This window comes from Lutjanus erythropterus, chromosome 20 (genome assembly GCF_056507025.1).
Source record: "Lutjanus erythropterus isolate fLutEry1 chromosome 20, fLutEry1.hap2, whole genome shotgun sequence".
Taxonomy (NCBI): domain Eukaryota; kingdom Metazoa; phylum Chordata; class Actinopteri; order Lutjaniformes; family Lutjanidae; genus Lutjanus; species Lutjanus erythropterus.
Genome location: NC_139336.1, coordinates 4,760,583 through 4,780,827, shown reverse-complemented (window position 1 = coordinate 4,780,827; position 20,245 = coordinate 4,760,583). Strand labels below are relative to the sequence as shown.

Genomic DNA, 20,245 nt, shown 5'->3' with positions numbered 1-20,245 from the left:
AGGGAAAATAAAAAAAATAATTTATGTGGATTTGCCATGACATTTTTTTTTTTTGTGGATTAGGGGACGTTATGTGACTGGTTTGTTGTTAGAGAGAACCATTTAAGTCATCCTCAGAAACTGTATGGAACTTGCTGAAGCCAGTTCGGAGATGAACAAAAACATCTTTACCATGGAGAAAAGCCTTCAGTGTCATTCTTTGCTCTTCTTTTAAATGAAGAAACACTCTCCAGTTCTGATGTAACTGATGCTATCACAGTATCTACGCTATCTTCAGGAGCCGCATTGTTTGTTCGAGACAAGTCGCTTCCATGGACGCTTCCTGCTGTTGTCACACCTAAAACCACGGCTACCACTAGTCCCTCCTAGGACACTGATTGGCTGCACCACTTTTGGTGCGGACACAAAAGGATAACTTGAAGCCTGGTAAGATGGATTCTTGTGTGAGCTCGCAAATCCAGCTGTCTCTCAAGGTGAGCGTTAAGTCAATTTGTACAATTTCCTGAGGTGCTATAACAAACTTTAGGATCAGAATGGATAACGAAGGAAGGAACTTTACTACATTTGGATACGAACGCATGTCGAGTAAAATCAGGGAGAGATCTTTAACCTTGTCAGTGTCCTTGTATTCGCAATTGCATATTTACCAAAAATTTCGGTCACATTGATGAATGTTTCTGTGGATGTTTAAATACTTTTTCTTCTGCTGAGAAAATACAGCAATCTGACATGAACCAACAAGTAAAACATTCAAAACCAGTGGTCCTTTAATAACATCCTGTTTTATGAACCTACTCACACACAGACACGCACGCTACTGTCAGCTGTTTTAATCCCAGCAGTGAAGTTTGCTCTGTCGTGCTGATCAGCTGTTTGGATGGATTTGAATAAAAGTCATTGGAGTGTGTCTATGTGAGTGTGTGTGTGACATGATATCAAAGTTTTGTAATACCTTCCATCTGACTCTGCCTGTCGGGGGATTTTGTCAGCAGCCGCAAGAAGACGCACATTAAAACTTTATTCATTCACTCACACACACACACACACACACACACACACACGCACACACACACACACACACACACACACACACACACACACACACACACACACACACACACACACAGGCTAATATAAAAATCAAACAGTGTTAAAGACTGTATCTCTCTAGTCATTGTTTTTTTTTTTTGTCTTTACAAAAATCAGCGAGTGCTCTATTAGCTACCTGCCTACCTAACATTTTTCCTTGGAGACCCCCCACTTGTATCTGAGGAAAGCTGAGCCCTCCCACCCTGAACATAGAGTTTTGTATAAATTACAGTGTTTGTACAGGTGCTGGAAAACACTTCAAGGTTTGAAAAGTGCTTGGGATTTTTAAAAAACTGCTTGAAACTGTAATCAGATTACTTTGATAATGAATTGCTGCCTGACTGAATTAATTAGTTAACCTTTTAAATAAAGAAATAAAATAAATCAGATATTTGCTGGGACAGATTGTACAGGAAGTCAATGATTAATTCTTGATTGATTAATAGCCAAATAAACATTTAACTGAAAATGTTAATCAATTAATCATTAATAATTAATCACTGGAATTTTACTGTTCAAAACTGGTCGAATGACCTCAACAACAGGCCTGGGGAGTAACAGATTACATGTAATGGGATTATGTAATCTGGATACAAAAAAAGGAAACTGTATTTCATTGCAGTTACAGATGAAAAGATGCAATCAGATTTCAGTTAAAATAGGAATTATTAGTAGGATAACTATTTCAAAATAAAGCACGATACACTACCATACAGCTGCCAAGTCATTATTATGGCCTCTGGTGAAAAAAAGCTTCACTGGGTGGAAATTTCAACTTTTTTTTGTCTGTAAATCAATCAATCAATCAATCAATAAACTGTGCAAAACAAAGTAAGAAACAGCTGTACAAACTAAAACCTGACACCTAGAGCTACGATGATTTTCCTCTTATTAATGGACTATTGAGTTTTTTTTAAAAAAAAGAAAAAAGGTTCTAATTCTCTGATTCCAGCTTCTTAAATGTGAATATTTTCTGGTTTCTTTTCTCCTCTCTGACAGTAAAATGAATATCTTTGAGTTGTGGATAAAATGCGACATTTGAGGACGTCATCTTTTTATGGATCGAGCAACTGAACGCTTAATTGAGAAAATAATCAACAGATTAATCAATAATGAAAATAATTGTTATGGGAAAGACTTGAAAAATCGGTCTAAATGTGGAGCACATGGATGTACATTGTAGGATGTGACAGGATTCATTAATTAATTAATCATTTTAAAGTACTCCAAAACTAATGTAAAGTAATCATTTTACATTACTTTAATACTGTGACACTTGGATTAAGTTACCGACTACATTTGTTAACAGGTCATTAGTAACTTTATACATTTTTAAAGTAACTCCGCCAACCCTGATCAGCAATCCACTATCAGTGCAATAGACAAGTGAAAACACAGTCATAATACTCTGACTTATTTTACAAAACCAGGACTTTTTAAACAACTAAAAGCAGGAATTATAGCCTGCAGATGTGACTTGATCAGAATATTTTCAGAAAGGACAGGATTCAGGACAACTGTGTATAATTCGGGAGTGTTCGGAATTTCCATCATCAAGAGTGTTTTTGGCTATAGGCCTTTTTCACAGCAGACATTTTGCAATGAAACGGTACAGTGAACACAGGTGTTAGCAATGATGCTAATTAAGGTCCTGTTCCATTTAGTGCAGCAGAGCCTTTTCAGTGAGCCAACATACACAACAGCTGCACCCTGACTCTGTTTGACCCGAATAAAACAGTCTTAATTAGTATCACTGGTAACAGCTGTGTTTATTCTACTATTCCATGTTAAAATGTCTGCTATGAACAAAATCTTAATCTTAATTAGATAATGCTCCACCCATTTTGTTTGCACAGGTGTGGGACAATTATTCTCCCGTTGGGATGTCTCTCAATTATGATGGCGATGTGTGTGTGTGTAATCTGTCATGTTATATTGCACAAAAGAAGGCAAAAGAAAAAGAATATTAAAAAGAATATTTACAGGTATTGCCTGAATGAAAACATCGACCTTGCAGCTTTCATGAGTCATTCAAAGTTGTGTAATCATATGAGCTACCTGTATATTGAGTGCACCATAGGTGGGTCTATGAAATTCTCAATTATTGCTCAACCCCTTTAAAGCAGGGATGGGCAATTATTTTTCATGGAAGGCCACATGAGAAATTCATCAGGCTGCCGTGGGCCAGATACAAATGATATAAGGTCCAAATAATGGCTATATAAAAGATACAGTTCATTATCATTACCAATGAACACAGCATTGACCCCTTTCAAAATAAAGGTCTGCTAATGGTTTAATGGTAAAATGCAAAACTGCTATTGACTGTCTTTGCTATAGCTTTAATTTTTGATATTTCCATGACAGGCTTGCAGGCAGTGTTGGGACTAACTGTAACGCCGTTATTTTTTGCAGTAACTAGTAATCTAATGCATTATTTTTTAAATTCAGTAACTCTGTTAACGTTACTACATGATGCGTTACTCCGTTATTTTACGTTATTTTTTGTGTAGTCTCGGCTAGAGACTGAGCTGCAGCCAGAGCCGTGTAGTCCTGAATCTTCCTGTGTGTGTGTGTCGTGTGTGTGTGTGTGTGTGTGTGTGTGTGTGTCAGCGGGGAGACGGGAGAAGACACGCTGTATGGGCGTGTCTGTTTACAAGACTGGTATCATCATGGCATCGGCGGCGGAGCCCAAGTCAAGTTTCTTTACATGGACATATTCTCACTACTTGACCTTTGTCGAGCACAAAGACAAGAACGTTTTAGTTAAATGTAAGTTGTGTCTTGGATCAAAGATCTTATCTACGGCCCAAAATAGCAATTCAAACCTGTTGAAACACCTACAGAAACAACATGCTGCGACGAAGCTAGTAGCTAAGAGTACAGACACAGACTCTGATGCCACTTCACCTCCACCACCTCAGCAACAGCGGCTGGATTTGAACTGAGGGACTGACTGCTCCTGCTAACCAGGAAAAAGTTGATAAAGCCATTGAAAGGTATGTTGTAGAAGACATGCAGCCAATTTCTATTGTGGAGTCGCCCGCTTTCAGGAAGCTAGTTAGCATGATACCAGGCGTCACACAGCAAATGGGACGAAACACTTTTTCTAAGTACCTGGAGAGCGAATACGCAAAAATGGAAACCAAGCAAAAGAAAACTTAACTTAAAACTTAATGAGAGACCTTTTTTGTCATAGTAACTAAAAAGTTACTTTTCACAGTACTGCGTTACCTTTTGGTGTAAGTAATCAGTAAAGTAACTTTTGAAATCAAGTAACTAGTAACGGTAACTAGTTACTGGTTTTCAGCAACTAGTTACTGGTTACTGGTTACTGGTTTTCAGTAACTAGCACAACACTGCTTGCAGGCCACATGAAACCTGTCAGTGGGCCCCTGGGCCACATTTTGCCCACGTCTGCATTAAGGTATAAAGTTTGCAAATTTTCTGGTGGACATGAGTTCCCATAGAAAGGTGAAAACAGACACGTGCACACACCCTAACTCTTACTCTACCCCTTATCCAGTGACCCACCCAAAAAATCAGCATTTTTCTGACAGCTTTTGTCCCCAGTTGCACCAGCCATCCCTAATTAACTTGAGTCCAAAACGTGTCGCTGGAAATAGCTTAAGTCAACCTGTATACACACACACACGTGGCCCATGTGACATGACATGACATGCATCATGTCATTGCTATGTAATTAGATGATATTGTTATTAGAGTGTATGGTAGCTCAGGGATCACACACAGTTGACCGTGTGTGTCACTGCTGTGACATTAACATCCAGCTTAACTCCAGCAGCTGTGCTGTTAATGGGACAGTGAGAGACAGAAACAACTGAGAAACGTGGCAATAAAAGCAAGACAAATCAAATCTTAGAAATGATGTTTGTGTACTTATTAGTTTTACTAAATGAGTTTTCGAGGGAAACATAATTGCTGACTGGATTATGTTCAGTGGCAAAATGAATTCTAATGAAAATAATGCTTAATGTGAAAATAATGTTTTGGTGAAGGGATAAGCGGATGATACCCACACAGCAAAATTTGGTTGAAAAAACACTGAAAAAATAGCTTTGCCAGTCATCTAAGAAATGTTTGATTTTGGATAAAAATAAAAGGTGAAAAGACGTTTTTTTCATGTTGTTGAAAGGACAATCAGACGGACTAAATGCACCCCGAATTTTTACATCTATTTCAACATCTTCGGTTACATTTGGGCCAAACTGGAAAGGTACCCGTGCGTACCAGACCCAGTGCTGGACTACTGTGGTATCATGGACTGACCTCCAGTGTCCCTGTACTTAGCCTATATAAATTACGAAAAAAAACCAGAAAAAAACTAATTGTCTAAAGTTTCTGACCCAGAAATACTTTTGTGTCATTACTGCAACCCATGTTATTCACGTTATCTGCAGTTATAAAAAACACCTTAATCAAAGCGGACACAGAACCAGCTTTATGTCTACGCCAGTTATTTGTGTAATGGCGTTACTGCTTTAATCATGCCTGAACATTTGAGCCCATGGAGGCCCAGTGTTGACAAAATTCTGTCAGAACCCGACCCGAACCTGACTCTCATCAGCATATTTAAGCCCAAACCCGATTACAGCCCAACATTTTCCTTAACAAGCTTGCAGGGAAAAAACGAATTTGCAGCATGCAGGGAATTGGAATGGGCAACAACTAAATTAAAGAGAAAAATGTAAATAAATAAATAAATAAATATAGTACAGCTTGAACCTGATGTGAGCCAGTGAAATATGTGAGAAATAAGGCCCGACCCAATCCCGTCAGGTCCTGTCAGGTTGAGGCACAGATTTCAAGCTCTAAATGGTACGAACTGCACGATGCACGATATTGGACTTTTGCCATCATGCCTGTATTTCCCAAATGCTTCTCTGGCCGATTGCCAACATGTATACTTTATCTTTACCACTTAGAGGGAGACAATACCAAGTTTCTACTGTAGTGGAATCACATACAACTAGTATGACCATGAGCACTGGAGCGTTGTCTTGTCTTATCACCCTGACTCCAATGTTGTGCAGACAGATATTAATGTGCATCCCTATTATGGACTACTTTTTTTGGCATATGTATATATGTGAGTATTTGTGTATAGGTATGTATACTATACTGTAACTTTTTGTTCTTGTTGTTGTTGTTTTAATATATTGTCTTCCACTGCTTTGCTTCCCTTTGCTCTGTCTATGTATAATGGGAAAATGCGACAAATTAAAAAAAGGAAAAAAAATGAATTAAAAGAAATCATCCTTAACACTTTAGGTAAATTCATTATTTCTGTGGACTTATATCGCTGTTTCCTTTGGTGGTCTTGCTGCCCTGGCATTTAACAATTTATGCCTTCAAGAAATTGCCTCTATAATGATGTCATTCCAGACCTGGTTACAGCTCATTTTCACCACAGAGAGGACAGGATGCATCACTGCGCTCACCATTGACATAATAAAGTGTCCCATCCCATGGTTCAAGGTACCTTTGACTTTTTCAGAACTTACCAACACGAACATCTCTCCCTCGCTTTAATAAAGAGCTGTGAGCATCTAAACAGAAACATAAAAACATCAGCAACAAATATTAAAGTATAGTATAAAGAGAGGATGTTGTACAGAAAACAAAAATAAAATAAGTTGTCCACATGATTAGGCAGCATTACGTTATATATGGATGTCATACACACACACACACACACACACACACACACACACACACACACACACACACACACACAGATACACTGGGAGTGTAAAGACCACTAAGCTGTAATTAAGATCCTGGTGCCGTTTGGTTAAGCCATGTGACATCTGTGTCTTTATGGACAGGATAGTGTGTGTAACACTACTGGACAGATAATAGAAACAGTAAAAATCAAAATATCCTCGCACCCACTGACCTGAAGAGATGTTCATTTTACAGTAATAGAAGCACCCTCATGATGCTGATTTATTAAAGGGACAGTTCACCCCAAAATAAAAAAATACACATTTTTCCTCTTGTGCACCTGTGGTGTTGTTTATCCATCCAGATAGTTTTGTTGTGAGATGTAGAGATCAGAGTTCAACCTTCTCTCCAGTACAATGGGCAGTTTCATGTAGGAACCATTTTCTTTATAGAAGACAGAAAGTAGTTCCAGTTGATTCCACCATAGAAAGAAAGTAGTTCCTACATGAAACTGTTCATAACAAGGTCTGTGGATTATCCTGAGTAACCAGGTCAGGATTTCTGGAAAAAGACAATGTAGCAAATGTATTTTTTACCTCTAGTCCCATTATACTGGAGAGAAGGCAGACATTTCGATATCTCCAAAACTCTGCAACTCACCAAAATATGTTTTGCTGATTGTTGGATGAACCTTTATGATCAAAAAAGCCATTTGTGGATTTTTTTTAATTGGTGCATAGGATACATACTTTTACAGCTGACACTGTAAATGAAATTAGCCGAGGCAACTCTAAATTTTAAGGCAATGTACTGCAGTGGATTTGAAATTTGAGCCCAACTAAAACTCCTGTATTTTAAAATAAACTTTGCCAACCTATGATCTTTACTTACTATTCTTTCTTAGACAGAACTTGAATCTTTGAGTTTTAGAAAAAAATGTTTTTCAGAATTTGGTCACAGTGAGCTGTGAACTTGATTTGTCATCATTGTAATGTCTGAAAATTAAATGGTTTTAATTAAAAATATTGAAATTGTAATAATTATTCACTTTTACTTGAATGAATTTACACTTAGAGTTTACAGTTTTTTGGGTTTCTAAAACTCAAAGATTTAACTTGATCTAAATTAGTTTGGCTCAAAATTCAAAAAGCTATTGCAGAACGTTGCCTTAAAATTTGGCAACTTTTTCATAGACCTATTACAATGATAAAGTAAAATTCAAATGTTAAAAAAAAAATGCATTATTCATTTCTATGTAATTTTTGCCAGAGTCACAGGGAGCCACTGAAGAGGAGCTAAAGAGATGCATGCAGCTATGGAGCTGCAGGTTGCAAACCTCTGCTTTAAAGGATAAAACCACTCAAAACAACAGTGTGAAACAGCGTGATGTTATGTCCACCAACATAATTTTTATCACAGAAACTGTTGAGAAATCCAGTCCTCCAGTTAGTAAATCTCTCCATATATATTTGAGAGACAGGTTGTCAAAATATGTGCAGCAGAGGCTGAAATATCCTGACTTTTAGTCCTTTGCATGCATCAAGCTCCAAAAACAGTGGATCCTACATCTCCCATGATGCCACTTACCTGCTAATAACTCACATTGGTCAAATCCAAACCTCCTGTTTGTAACACAGGGTTTTAGTTATACTGACTTCACTGTGACAGCATCAGGCTTCTGTTTTCAGACTTTGGCAAACTTCCATCAGAGCTGAGCAGTAAAACTAATCTACAAATTGAATAAAAATATAATATCACATCTATAATAATCTCTTATCAATAAGCTCCCCTTCCTCTGACAATTATAAGTGCAAGTTGTAGGAAGAAATTGGCGAACCAATTCCTGGTGACTCATGGGAAAAGAGCCTTGAGAACATCTGTTGTAATAATGCAAAACATTGTCTCATCCGATTTACACAGGCTCCATTACAGGAGAAACTACATAATATATACCCAGAGGTGACACATGCCAGTCTTCTGTGGCAACCTTTCTTCATAGTTTTGCTTTGCGACCAAAGGTAGAGGTAGGTTTAGAAAACTAAATGCAGCACTTATTGCCTCATAACGGCAAAGAAATTAATTGTCATTTTATGGAAGAGCGCAACTGTTCCTATCTCTAAGACATGGCTAGAGGATTTAACTAACACAATCCATTTGGAAAGGATAAGATAAGCCCTTAAAGACAAACTCCAACAATTCAGCAAAACCTGGAAACCCCTCATGTTATGTCTTGCAGCTGTAAATCCAACACACACTACAGAAGAACCGAGGAAGTTTGAGAGTGAAGGATCTCTGAGTGTAAAGGGAGGTGGAAGGACTTGGGAGGAGTAAAGGAAGATTAGTGAGGTGGGTAGATTTAGGAGTGAGGTGGATCCTTGTCAACTCATTGTTTTGTTATTGTTAATTTGATCTGTTCTGTTAATTGTCCTCTTTTCTTCTTTTTCTTTTTTTGTCTTGATGTTCTGCACTTTGTTTCTTATTACTTTACCTAATATTACCTTTGTGTCTACTGAATGATTTAATTTCCTAATGACTTTATTGTCACAAGTACAATTGTAATGGTGATCAAAATGAGCCGTGAATGCACATGCAAGTAAACAGAGGACATCAGGACAGAAAAGAAAAGAAGGAGAAAATATAACATGAAATGAGAAAAAAAGGAGGACAATGTGGCTCACAAGAGAAGGAAATAAGTGATAAAAAGAGACCACAAAAGAAAAAACGTAATAAAGAAGGGCAGAGGGGAGAATAATTAGGGAGATGATAACATAGAAAGGTGGAGAACAGGGGAGGAGTTACAGTAAAAGAGGAGGTAAAGGGGAAAGGAAAGGAGAGAGAAGAGGACAGGACGAGACAAGAGACATAAAGAGATGTAAAAATAAAGATGGTAAGAGAGGGAGAAGAGAGAGAAAATGAGGAATTACTGATAAGTGAAGGAGAAGATTGAAAGAAGAAGAAGAGGAGACAGAGAACAAGAAAAAAAGCAAAGCAGAAATAAGAGACAGCAGTAAGTTCATCAGTGTTTATGGGACAGTTCTTTTCTGAAGGATGGAAAACAGAGACTTGAGTTTCCACCCGTGTTTGTCTGCTGTTGTCAGGTAATGAACGCAGCTCGGATCCATGACAAACAGAAGCTCAAGTCCTTCTGGGAGCAGAGGATTGTTAAGCACAGCGAGCAGATGAACCAGGAGGAGGACCGCATGAGGAGCAGCTCTCTGACACGGTCAGAACCAAAGATACTCAAAGGAGGACACACTCCACCTCAAACATGTAATGTTTGTATAAGATTGTAGCTGGGGTCAAATTTAAGTACCGTTGGTTACAGTCACAGCTAAATTCAGGATGAAAACCTAATTTTTACAGAAAAAGAGAGCGTGATGTTGATGGGTGTATTGAAGAGCTATGAGATATCAAAAAAGCTGACTGAAAATGCCAGATGTTGAAAACATGCAAATTAAAACAGGTTGTTATGACCAAAACTAAAAAAAAAAAAAAGTTGCACGGTACAACTTGCCCAAAGATAGGGCTAAAATGAAGATGGATGCTCGGTCCAGTTTTCAGGGACAGTAATGCCGTCCTTGCGTGCTGGCTCAAATACAAGTTCTCTGCATTTTAAGACAGTTTCCATGAAACTGGTCTTTAAGTATGAACATCTTTTTTTAAATTCTGAGAACGTTTCCTTGACTTGTTTTTGCTTTTAAACCTCTTCAGTGTCGATATAAGTATCCTATTTAAACTTGTGAGGGTAAACTAAGCCATTGATCCTATTTGCCACCAACTTCACTGGTAAGTTTTACCCCATCAGCCTCCATTTTGATGAAGCTGTTTCACACAATGTCTGAGATACTCAATGATTCTAAGTTTTTGATCATGTTTTGTAGCATATACAGCCTTAAATTAAGAAATAATAATTGGTGGCCAAGTGATTAGTTTTGTTTATTGTTAGCTAGATAGAGGGAGTGGCTCATTTTCCCCACTGACATGATTTACCCCATTCTCCCCTATGTAATCTTTACTCCTTTCAGTGTAAGTGGTCAGTGCAAGTAGTCTCTACAGAGTCTGTCCACTGAGATAATATCAGCTTAATCATAAAAGTGTACACTGCCTGGCCAAAAAACAAAACAAAAAGTCACACACTCTCATATTTCATTGGACCACCTTTAGCTTTGATTACAGCACACTTTCGCCATGGCATCGTTTTGATAAGCTTATGCAATGTCACAACATTTTTTTCTGTCCAGAGTTGCATAAATTTTTCACCAAGATCTTGTATTGATGATGGAGAGTCAGACCACTGTGTAAAGTCTTATCCAGCACATCCCAAAGATTCTCAGTGGGGTTAAGATCTGGACTCTGTTGTGGACAATCCATGTGTGAAAATGATGTCTCATGCTCCCTGAATCACTCTGTCACTATTTGAGTCCCATGAATCCTGACATTGTCATCCTGGAATCTGTCCGTGTCATCAGGGAAGAAAAAATCCATTGATGTAAAAACTAGGGGTGGGACTTTAATGCGTTAATGACGATTAATTAATTACAAAAAAAGAAGAAAGAATTTTACACATTTAATCACAGTTTGCACTCCAGACAACACAGAACGTTTGTCAGTGCACAAATTCCTGGTCCGCCGATCACAGTGACCCCTAATTTACACCAGGCATTGTCAGACTGATGCAAAATAAACAATATTTTGTTGTTTAAATGTATGCATGTGTCTATCATTTGATTCAGTCATATACCAAAATCCATTTAAATTGAACAATGTTGCTTCTTGTGGCAAATATTGTTATGCCATTAAAATGTGATTAATTGAGATTAATTAATCACAAAGCCTGTAATTAATTAGATTCATTTTTTTAATCGAGTCCCACCCCTAGTAAAAATTTGTTCATTCAGTATATTCAGGAGGTGAGCTGACCTCATAACGTTGCTGAACCTCGACCTGAGCAACTGAAGCAGCCCCAGATCATAACACTGCCCCCACAGGCTTGTACAGTAGACACTAGGCATGATGGGAGCATCACTTCATCTGCCTCTCTTCTTACCCTGATGCCCCCATCACTCTGGAACAGGGTAAATCTGGACTCATCAGACAACATGACCTTTTTCCATTGATCCACAGTCCAATATTTATGCTTCCTAACAAACTGAAGCCTTTTTTTCTGATCAGCCTCACTGATAAGTGGTTTTCTTAAGGCTCCACAGCTGTTTAGTCCCAATCACTTGACTTCTCTTCACATTGTGTGTGGAAATGCTCTTACTTTCACTATTAAACATAACTGTGAGTTCTACTGTTAATTTTTTATGATTTGATTTCACCAAACACTGAAGTGATCTCTGATCACAATCATTCAAGACTTTTTTCTGACCAAATTTCTTCCTTGAAGATGATGGTTCTCCACTATCCTTCCAGGTTTTAATAATGTGTTGGACACTTATTAACACAGTTTTAGTAGTTTCATCATCCTTCTTAGTTGGTTTCTTTGCTTGATGCAGGTCAATAATTTGACTTTTCTGAAACAGAGTAACATCTTTTCCTCGACCACAGGATATGTCTTCTGACATGTTTAAGAAATGAGAAGCTGCTCACTGCATCAGTTAGAGTTCAATAACTTGTTACCAGCTGAAACATATAAATCACTGCAGTAATTATCCAATGGAAGGATATTAACTATTTGCTGTGTTAAATCCAGGATGTGACTTTTTTGGCCAGGCAGTGTAGTATACACTTGATCACAGACCCAAAGATGGCTCCTATTCAGTCAACTGCTCGCCTGGCGCATACACCAAAAAAAGTTTTCTAGCTTCTGGGTTCACTGAATATTCACAGCAGTGTTTCACTTAGCCCTGAGATTTTACATAGTGATGAGGTCACAGATCTTAAATAATTTTTCTCGGCTAGAGGAAAGTTTTACAAAAACTTGCAACAGAAATTCAGAATAACCTTGTTTGCAGTTGGAGGTGTCCTTCCACATTTCTAAAAGATGTCTCTTTATGAATAATATGCTTTTTGGGACAAAGAGGAACTTTTCACTGCAGTACCACAAGTGGCCCAAAAGTAGGCAAAATTCAAAAGAAGGCTGAGTGGCGACGCCGTGTCCAGGACATAATTATAAATCCATGGTCACCAGCCACTAGACTAACTAGCTGGAGATGCAACTGATGGGGAGCATAAATGCATAAACAAATCTAATATATAAATATACACTCATGGCCACTTATTAGGTACACCTGTTCAACTGCTTATTAACACAAATATCTAATCAACCAATCACATGGCAGCAACTCAATGCATTCAGGCATATAGACATGGTCAAGGCGACCTGCTGAAGTTCGAACTGAGCACCAGAATGGGGAAGAAAGGTGATTTAAGTGACTTTGAACGTGGCGTGGTTGTTGGTGTCAGACAGGCTGGACCATCTCTAGGGTTTACAGAGAATGGTCCGAAAAAGAGAAAGTATCCAGTGAGCGTCAGTTCTCTGGGTGAAAATACCTTGTTGATGCCAGAGGTCAGAGGAGAACGATCAGACTGGTTTGAGATCATAGAAAGGCAACAGTAACTCAAATAACCAGTCGTTACAACCAAAGTATGCAGAAGACCATCTCTGAACACACAACATGTTGAACCTTGAAGCAGATGGACTACAGCAGCAGAAGACCACACCTGGTGTCACTCCTGTTAATAAGAACAGGAAACTGAGGCTACAATTCACACAGGTTCACCAAAATAGGACAATAGAAGATTGAAAAACGTTGCCTGGTCTGAAGAGAGTCAATTTCTGCCCCAACATTCAGATGGTCGGGTCAGAATCTGGTGTAAACAACATGAAAGCATGGATCCATCCTGCCTTGTATCAACAGTTCAGGCTGCTGGTGGTGGTGTAATGATGTGGGGGATATTTTGGATCCCTTAATACTGACTGATCATCATTTAAACACCACAGTCTACCTGAGTATTGTTGCTGACCATGTCCATCCCTTTATGACCGCAGTGTACCCATCTTCTGATGGCTACTTCCAGCAGGAAAACACAACATGACACAAAGCTCAAATCATCTCAAACTGGTCTGTTGCCTCAACAGTCACCAGATCTCAGTCCAACAGAGCACCTTTGGGATGTGGTGGAACAGAAGATTCACATCGTAGAAGTGCAGCCAACAAATCTGCAACAACTGCGTGATGCTGTCAAAGTCAGACACTAGTCCGTCCCCCAGTATTTCCACCCATTCACCTGACTCCAGGCCTCCATGATTTTGGTTTTTCAAATTAAATAATCCAATATGGCAACTTTATCCATGTGTCAAACAATAGGAGAGAGATCAAATGATCTGTTACTGGTGATATTTAAAACTTTTTCATTTCCAGGGGATTACAGTTCACTAGAGTCATGTTTCTCCACTGTATCTGACACTATCATATATATTCTCTATCATGCTGTTCCAGCTCTTCATTGAAGCTTACACTGAGTGAAATATTCAAACCCAGACCTCCATCTTTTTAAGGCTGCACCGTTGTGTGTGTCTTGTGCATCATTTCCGAAACATTTCCCCAAAACTCAGCCTGACACACTTGGTTACTTGAGAGACTTTGGGATCGCTATTAAAATTCAAAACAAAGTTCTGGGAGTTTGAAGAAAGTTTAGACAAACTTTGGATGAACTGCACAGTCCAACAGGGTCATGGAGGAAGAGAAAAGAGCATTAAAAATAAACTTTATTACTGTCTTTGTCTCTGCTTCATAACTTCATTAGTGGGGAAAATGCCTCAGTTATGTTTACAGCTCGTCTGTCTGTCAGCACATAGTAGCCTGAGAATGTTGATTAGAGGCAGCTCGACTATACGTCTGAATCCTGGAGATCAGTGTGAATATTTGAGGACAGACGAGCAGAACGCTGCAGATTAACCAACACATGACGGAGCGTGCTGACAGACGAACCCCTCGCTAACACAGACACAACAGTATTAATCCTGTCAGGGCGAACGCAGTCACACACACACACAAGCCCACGCACTCCGTTCCTTATTTTCCATAACACAATTAGCCCTGACAGCAGTGACTGCAGATCAAGTTTCACTGGATGTCTGCACGATTAATTTAAGCCCAGGAGTTATGGTGTCAGGGTAAATACTGGCGACTGATGCTGTGACAAAACCTCCACTCATCTCTGCCTCCCACTCCCTGAATACAGCCTACACAAAACAAGATATCAATGACTGTAGTTGTCTTTCAGCTCACTTTTAAAAACCCATTTCTACAATAAATACCAACCGTAAGACATTTAGCAAATATCCCCATTGTGGGACTAATAAAGGAATAATTTATTTTATTTTGGTATGGTTCTGTGTGAGGTTAAACAGCAATATTTCACTGTTAAGAAGCTCCTGCCCTGTTTTTTAGAGCAACATTGCTTGTTGTAGCCATTTCACATCTAACTGAAACTGTTTTATGCAACCTAATAACATTCAGATCAGGCTCAGCTGTACTTTTTGTGATTTTGCTATCAGCAAAAGTCAAGTCAAGTTCATTTATAAAGCACATTTAAAAACAATCAAAGTGCTGCACAGCAAAATAATGACACTTAAGTTGGTAAGGGGGCAGAGGAGCTAAGACATGTACTGTGCAGAGCTTTAAAATCAAATAAAATCATCTTAAATTCTGTCCTGTACTTAACTGGTAGCCAACTGGTAGCCTGAGTCATATCAGGCAGAGTTTCATCATCAACGGTGGTTGTTTAACAATAAAGAAAACAATTCCCATGATCCCACACTACTTTACGATCAAACTATGTCTTTAGTTATTGTTTCCATGTTAACAGGCCTCTAGAGACAGAACCTATATATTGATTGTACAAGTATTGAAGTTATGTATAATTAAGGGAATGTTCACTTTGAATGAGAGGTGGGCGCCATCACAGGTGGCTAGCCACTAGTTAGCCATCTCATTTGGCCCGCCTCATCTCCAACTATGTGACTGTGAGAATAACCAGTACAGGTTTGAACCCAAATGCACAACAAAGGCAATAGAGTTGCAGGCAAAGTTCACTTTCCTAAATCAGTTAAGGCAGAGTCAAAACCAGGAAATCAGACAAATCAGCAAACAAATCCAACAAGGGGTAGGCAGGGAATCCAGAGTCCGAAAACAGACAGGCAGGGTCCAAAAACAGGTGATCGGGCAGAAAAAAGGAAAAAATGCTGGCAGAGAGGAGGGGAAAATAGACTGATATATATACTGAAGGACTAATGGGAGAATCAGCCACAGGTGTGGAGATGGGCGGGGAAAGCCAGGTGCAAGCAATGAGCAAATGCATGGACTGAGAGGGAGGCGTGATCTGAAATGACAGGAGAGTTAGTGATGAAAACAAACCAAGAGTTGGGATTCCCAACAGTGCCACTCTTTGTCCATTTTTGGACAAGGCTGAAGTTAGGCGGACTCAAGCACTCCCAAGATGGCGATGGCCGGAGCCACCACATTGTGCTAAACCATGTGTCTTCAGAAACAGGCAACATCACAGAGACTGTGTCCACAATTTATTATAAAGTCTATGGTTAACATCCTAAGCTGAGATGTTGAATATTATACTGGCTTCAGATCAGCATGTCCCCATTCTCATGCTAATCATGCTATTTCTTCTTTCAGAAGAAATATCATAGTAATAGGCCAACAGGTCAGACCAGAAAATTCATCCATGTTATTGTGGAACAGGTGATGCCAGAAACTCAATGATTCATGGCATGACTGGGTGATGAACTGCTATCACTGATGAGCTACTAAATAACACAGCAGTCCTGAACATACTGTGCTATTCAGGCACAATAGCTCTATCAAGCAAACTAGCTGAATAGTTATTATGAAAGTCATTTAGAAAGCTTGGTTGCCAATGGTACATTAAGTAAGAAGCTAATAATAACCCTGGTGATTCCACTGAAATGGACTGATTTCAAAAGTTGGTATGACAGAGCCTTTAAGCTGTTGATACCAACATTAGCACTGTGTGAAAATCCCTTAATTTATTTCAATCAGACCACTGAAGCACAGCGGGGGTGCAAACTAAGCAGCAACCTGCAGTGCTGAAAAGTGAAGCATATGCAGAGATGCCAAAAATCACTACTTGAGGCTGGTCCCAAAAGCCCCCATAGAGCCCCGAATTAAAATCTGTGTACAACTTCACTGGCTTCCAGTCAAATCTTGCATCCACTACAATAACCTCCACCTCGCCTGCAAGTCCCTCCATGGTCTTACCCCCCAGGGACCTGTTTGGCCTCCTCCACCCCTATACCCCATCCCAGAATCTACAGTCCTTGGACACTGGTCTGCTGTCTGGGTTTTCTTTCTGTTTTGTAGTTATTATTATCATATCATTATTATCAATATACTGTACTTATTGTAACCCAAAACATGGTATTATCCTCAGTAGCTGTTGTGCTTAAACCTGCCCAAACTATGACACCTTCACAACGTTAACCACGTCTTAAGAGAGGCTTTCTGGCAGCATCTGATGTGGCTGCTAAAGGGTAGCTTGTGTGCCTGCAAAAGACACTGAGGGACAATAACAAAATGTTTGAAGTTTCTGTCATACCTCACTGAGCCACCACCAACTTTTAAATGGTCTTGTTGGTTATAGAAATCCCACCCTCAGCCCTGATGCATGTAGCTCTTAAATCTAGACCAGCAAAGAGCTGGTGTTGCTCTGGAACCATTTTTACCGACTAAGAGACGGCTCTTTGGCTGTCGAAAACACAGAGATCTGGTTTGAGATTAGGCTCAGAACTGGGGCATGTGATATCATGCAGCAGCCCTCCGTGCTGACTAATCAAATACATGAACACTGATGTATACTCAGAACGTGCACAAATACAGGCGCTGAATGGCACAGAGCACAAAGAAAAGGAACTCCTCTCAAGCTTGGCGCTCTTCCTAAACATACTGCAATCCTGAGTAGCTGTTGATAAGCTTTCTCTGTGTGTATCTGAGCTCATATTAAACATATCCTCTAACTTCTCTGCTTTTTTTATGAGTTTTATCACTTTTTTTTTATTTCATTTCATTGCAGGATGCATTTATACAGATCCAGGTGCAGACATTAAGTGAGAAACACTATGACAACAGATATAATACAATAGAACCATAATTCTAATTCTACTTGTGTATGCATGTGTGCACTTGAGCATCTACAATGTGATGTAAAGAAGAAAAACAGAGGCAAATGGAGGGTTAAGGGATGACATAATTAAATTGGGAAACAATTAAGAGTCAGTGAGAGTCAGTAAGTGAGAAAGAAGGAAAACAGGAACAATTAACAAAAGTAAAAAGAGCCCTCCAAGGTGCCCTTCCAGTGGACAAAATGTGATAAAATGCATCACACCCACCATATACAGCTGGTGCCATTATTTTTTTTTTTTTGTCCCTGGCCCTTAGACAGCTTGAGTCCACCCTTGTGTAGAGTAAGTCAACAGTTTTCCTGGTGACTGAGAAGTAGTAAAGCTCATCTCATAGTATTATAAACTTTCAAATTCATCCATATAGTCATCTATTAGAGTTCCTGGATTGTATGTCATCATCACAGTGATACCTGAAGGAACACACACACTGATGCTGACAGGTTCTTCTTTTCTTCAAGTAGGGTTATTTCAGTCTGAACACCCGCTAATTCTCCCCCATCTGCGTCTGTCTCTGTCTGTCTCTGTCTCCAGGCTGAGGGAGCAGTGGTTGGTCAGGTTGGATCAGAGGAATCAGCACCAGCAGAGCTTCTTCGAGGAGCGAATCAGACGAGCTCAGAAAGCTCAGCAGAGCCTCAGGAAGCTCGAATCTCCCTGAAAGTGGCAGATCAAGCTGGAGAGGGTTACAAAGTCCAAAGTCGAACATGTGTTAAGATGTTGTTAGAAAACGAAAAATATGTAAAGCAGGTTTTTACCTTCTGCGTTTCATTTCATTCCTGCCTGGTGCCATTGTTTTGTCATGACTTTGATTTTTCAGTATGCAGCACAACAAAAACACCTCATGGTTCTTCACAGCATCACTCTCTTATATGATGTTATTCCATGACATGTAGTCAGTGGTCATGAGTAAATAAAATCCATCTACATCTGAAAAAAATGTCATGTGACTTTCATGCTTGCAAAGTTGAATTGAACAGATTGAAATATAAAAAAGCATATTTGAAGCAGTTGTCAAATGTCAAAACTGAGCTGTCACCCGACTTAAAGACTTTCTGAAGCAGACATTTTTGAAGATGCGGCGGTGACAAGTCAAGCACTGTGCAACACACACCCCCACATCATCTGACGCTGTAACACACAGCGGTGGCTGAGATGTGTCGATCCAGGGAGGAAATGGGATCAAATTGCTGCTTTTCTGGAGAGATGATGTGGGTCAGTACTGGGAAATGGGACTGTAGTGTGTCCCTGATGGGTTTAGAGACATTCTGGTTCTCAGCGGCCACATTTCCATTTTGGTTCAGAGCTGCTTTCCTGACATATTCTTCACTGACATCTTCTGTATTATAACTGATTATTTATCAATGAGGACTGTGCATTTTATCCTTCATCTCTTAAAGGGATAGTTTGGAATATTTGGTTTTATGCTATATTTAGAATATTTTAACTACTACATCTTCCTGTCAGACTGCTTTTTCTGACAGGAAATTGCTGCCACATAAGCTAAACATCACCTTCTCCAAACCAACCAGACTCCATTGGCAAAATCAGTCATTTTTATCTTGCAGAACACAGGAGTTGCTGCTCAACTGCTGCCTCAGTCAGTTAGTTTGTTTGCATTATTGTGTTGCTGTAATGCATCAGAACGACCCCTTTAAAACACAAAGTCACACAATTGCACAAACCAACTGACCAATCAAGGCAGCAGCAGACCAGCAGCTCCTGTGGTCTGCATGGTAAAATGACTGATTTTGCCAGTGGAGCCTTGTTGGTTTGGAGAGAGTGATGTTAAATTAGAAAGAAAAGGCTGTCTGACAGCAAGGTAAAGTGGTGAAAATAAATTATATATATAAATATAGCTTATATATACTTAGCTGGGACTTTTTTAGGGGGCTAAAATACATTTTGCTGCTGACTCTGTCCACAGTTTGAGTTTCTGACCCGATGAATGAATGAAAGTCCAGCATTCACTTTCTTTTTGCTCTTGTTTTTGGTCTCCATCAACCCCTACAGGAAAAATCAGGCTGGTGTAGGCCAGCTAACAGTGTCCGTTTGCACTTCAGTCAGTTGCAGGTAGCACACAGTGGGTTTTAACAGGTTTTTGTCTGAAAACAGGTGCCTGCTATGACTGAAAATGACGCTATTAGAGCAAAACAGGAACACTGTGGCCGGACAGTTAAACAACGAGCTGAAACTCATCATAAAAGTCAAGGTGAGCTGCAGATTCAGCTGATAATTGACCCTGCTAAGCCCCTCCTGTGAACAGTAAGTGTGCAATTACAGCTTCGCAACTGTAACCAGGGCGCAACAGGC

General features: G+C 39.4%; 1 protein-coding gene across 1 annotated transcript; it reads left to right on the top strand.

Moving 5' to 3' along the window:
- Nucleotides 1-9,625: 9,625 nt before the first annotated feature.
- LOC146308063 (protein FAM240B-like) lies at nucleotides 9,626-18,858 on the top strand. The gene is made up of 3 exons (XM_084746670.1): nucleotides 9,626-9,784; nucleotides 9,876-10,000; nucleotides 18,470-18,858. The coding sequence occupies exons 2-3, from the start codon at nucleotides 9,879-9,881 to the stop codon at nucleotides 18,591-18,593; spliced, it is 246 nt and encodes an 81-aa protein (XP_084602796.1). The 5' UTR covers nucleotides 9,626-9,784; nucleotides 9,876-9,878; the 3' UTR covers nucleotides 18,594-18,858.
- The last annotated feature ends 1,387 nt before the right edge of the window (nucleotides 18,859-20,245 follow it).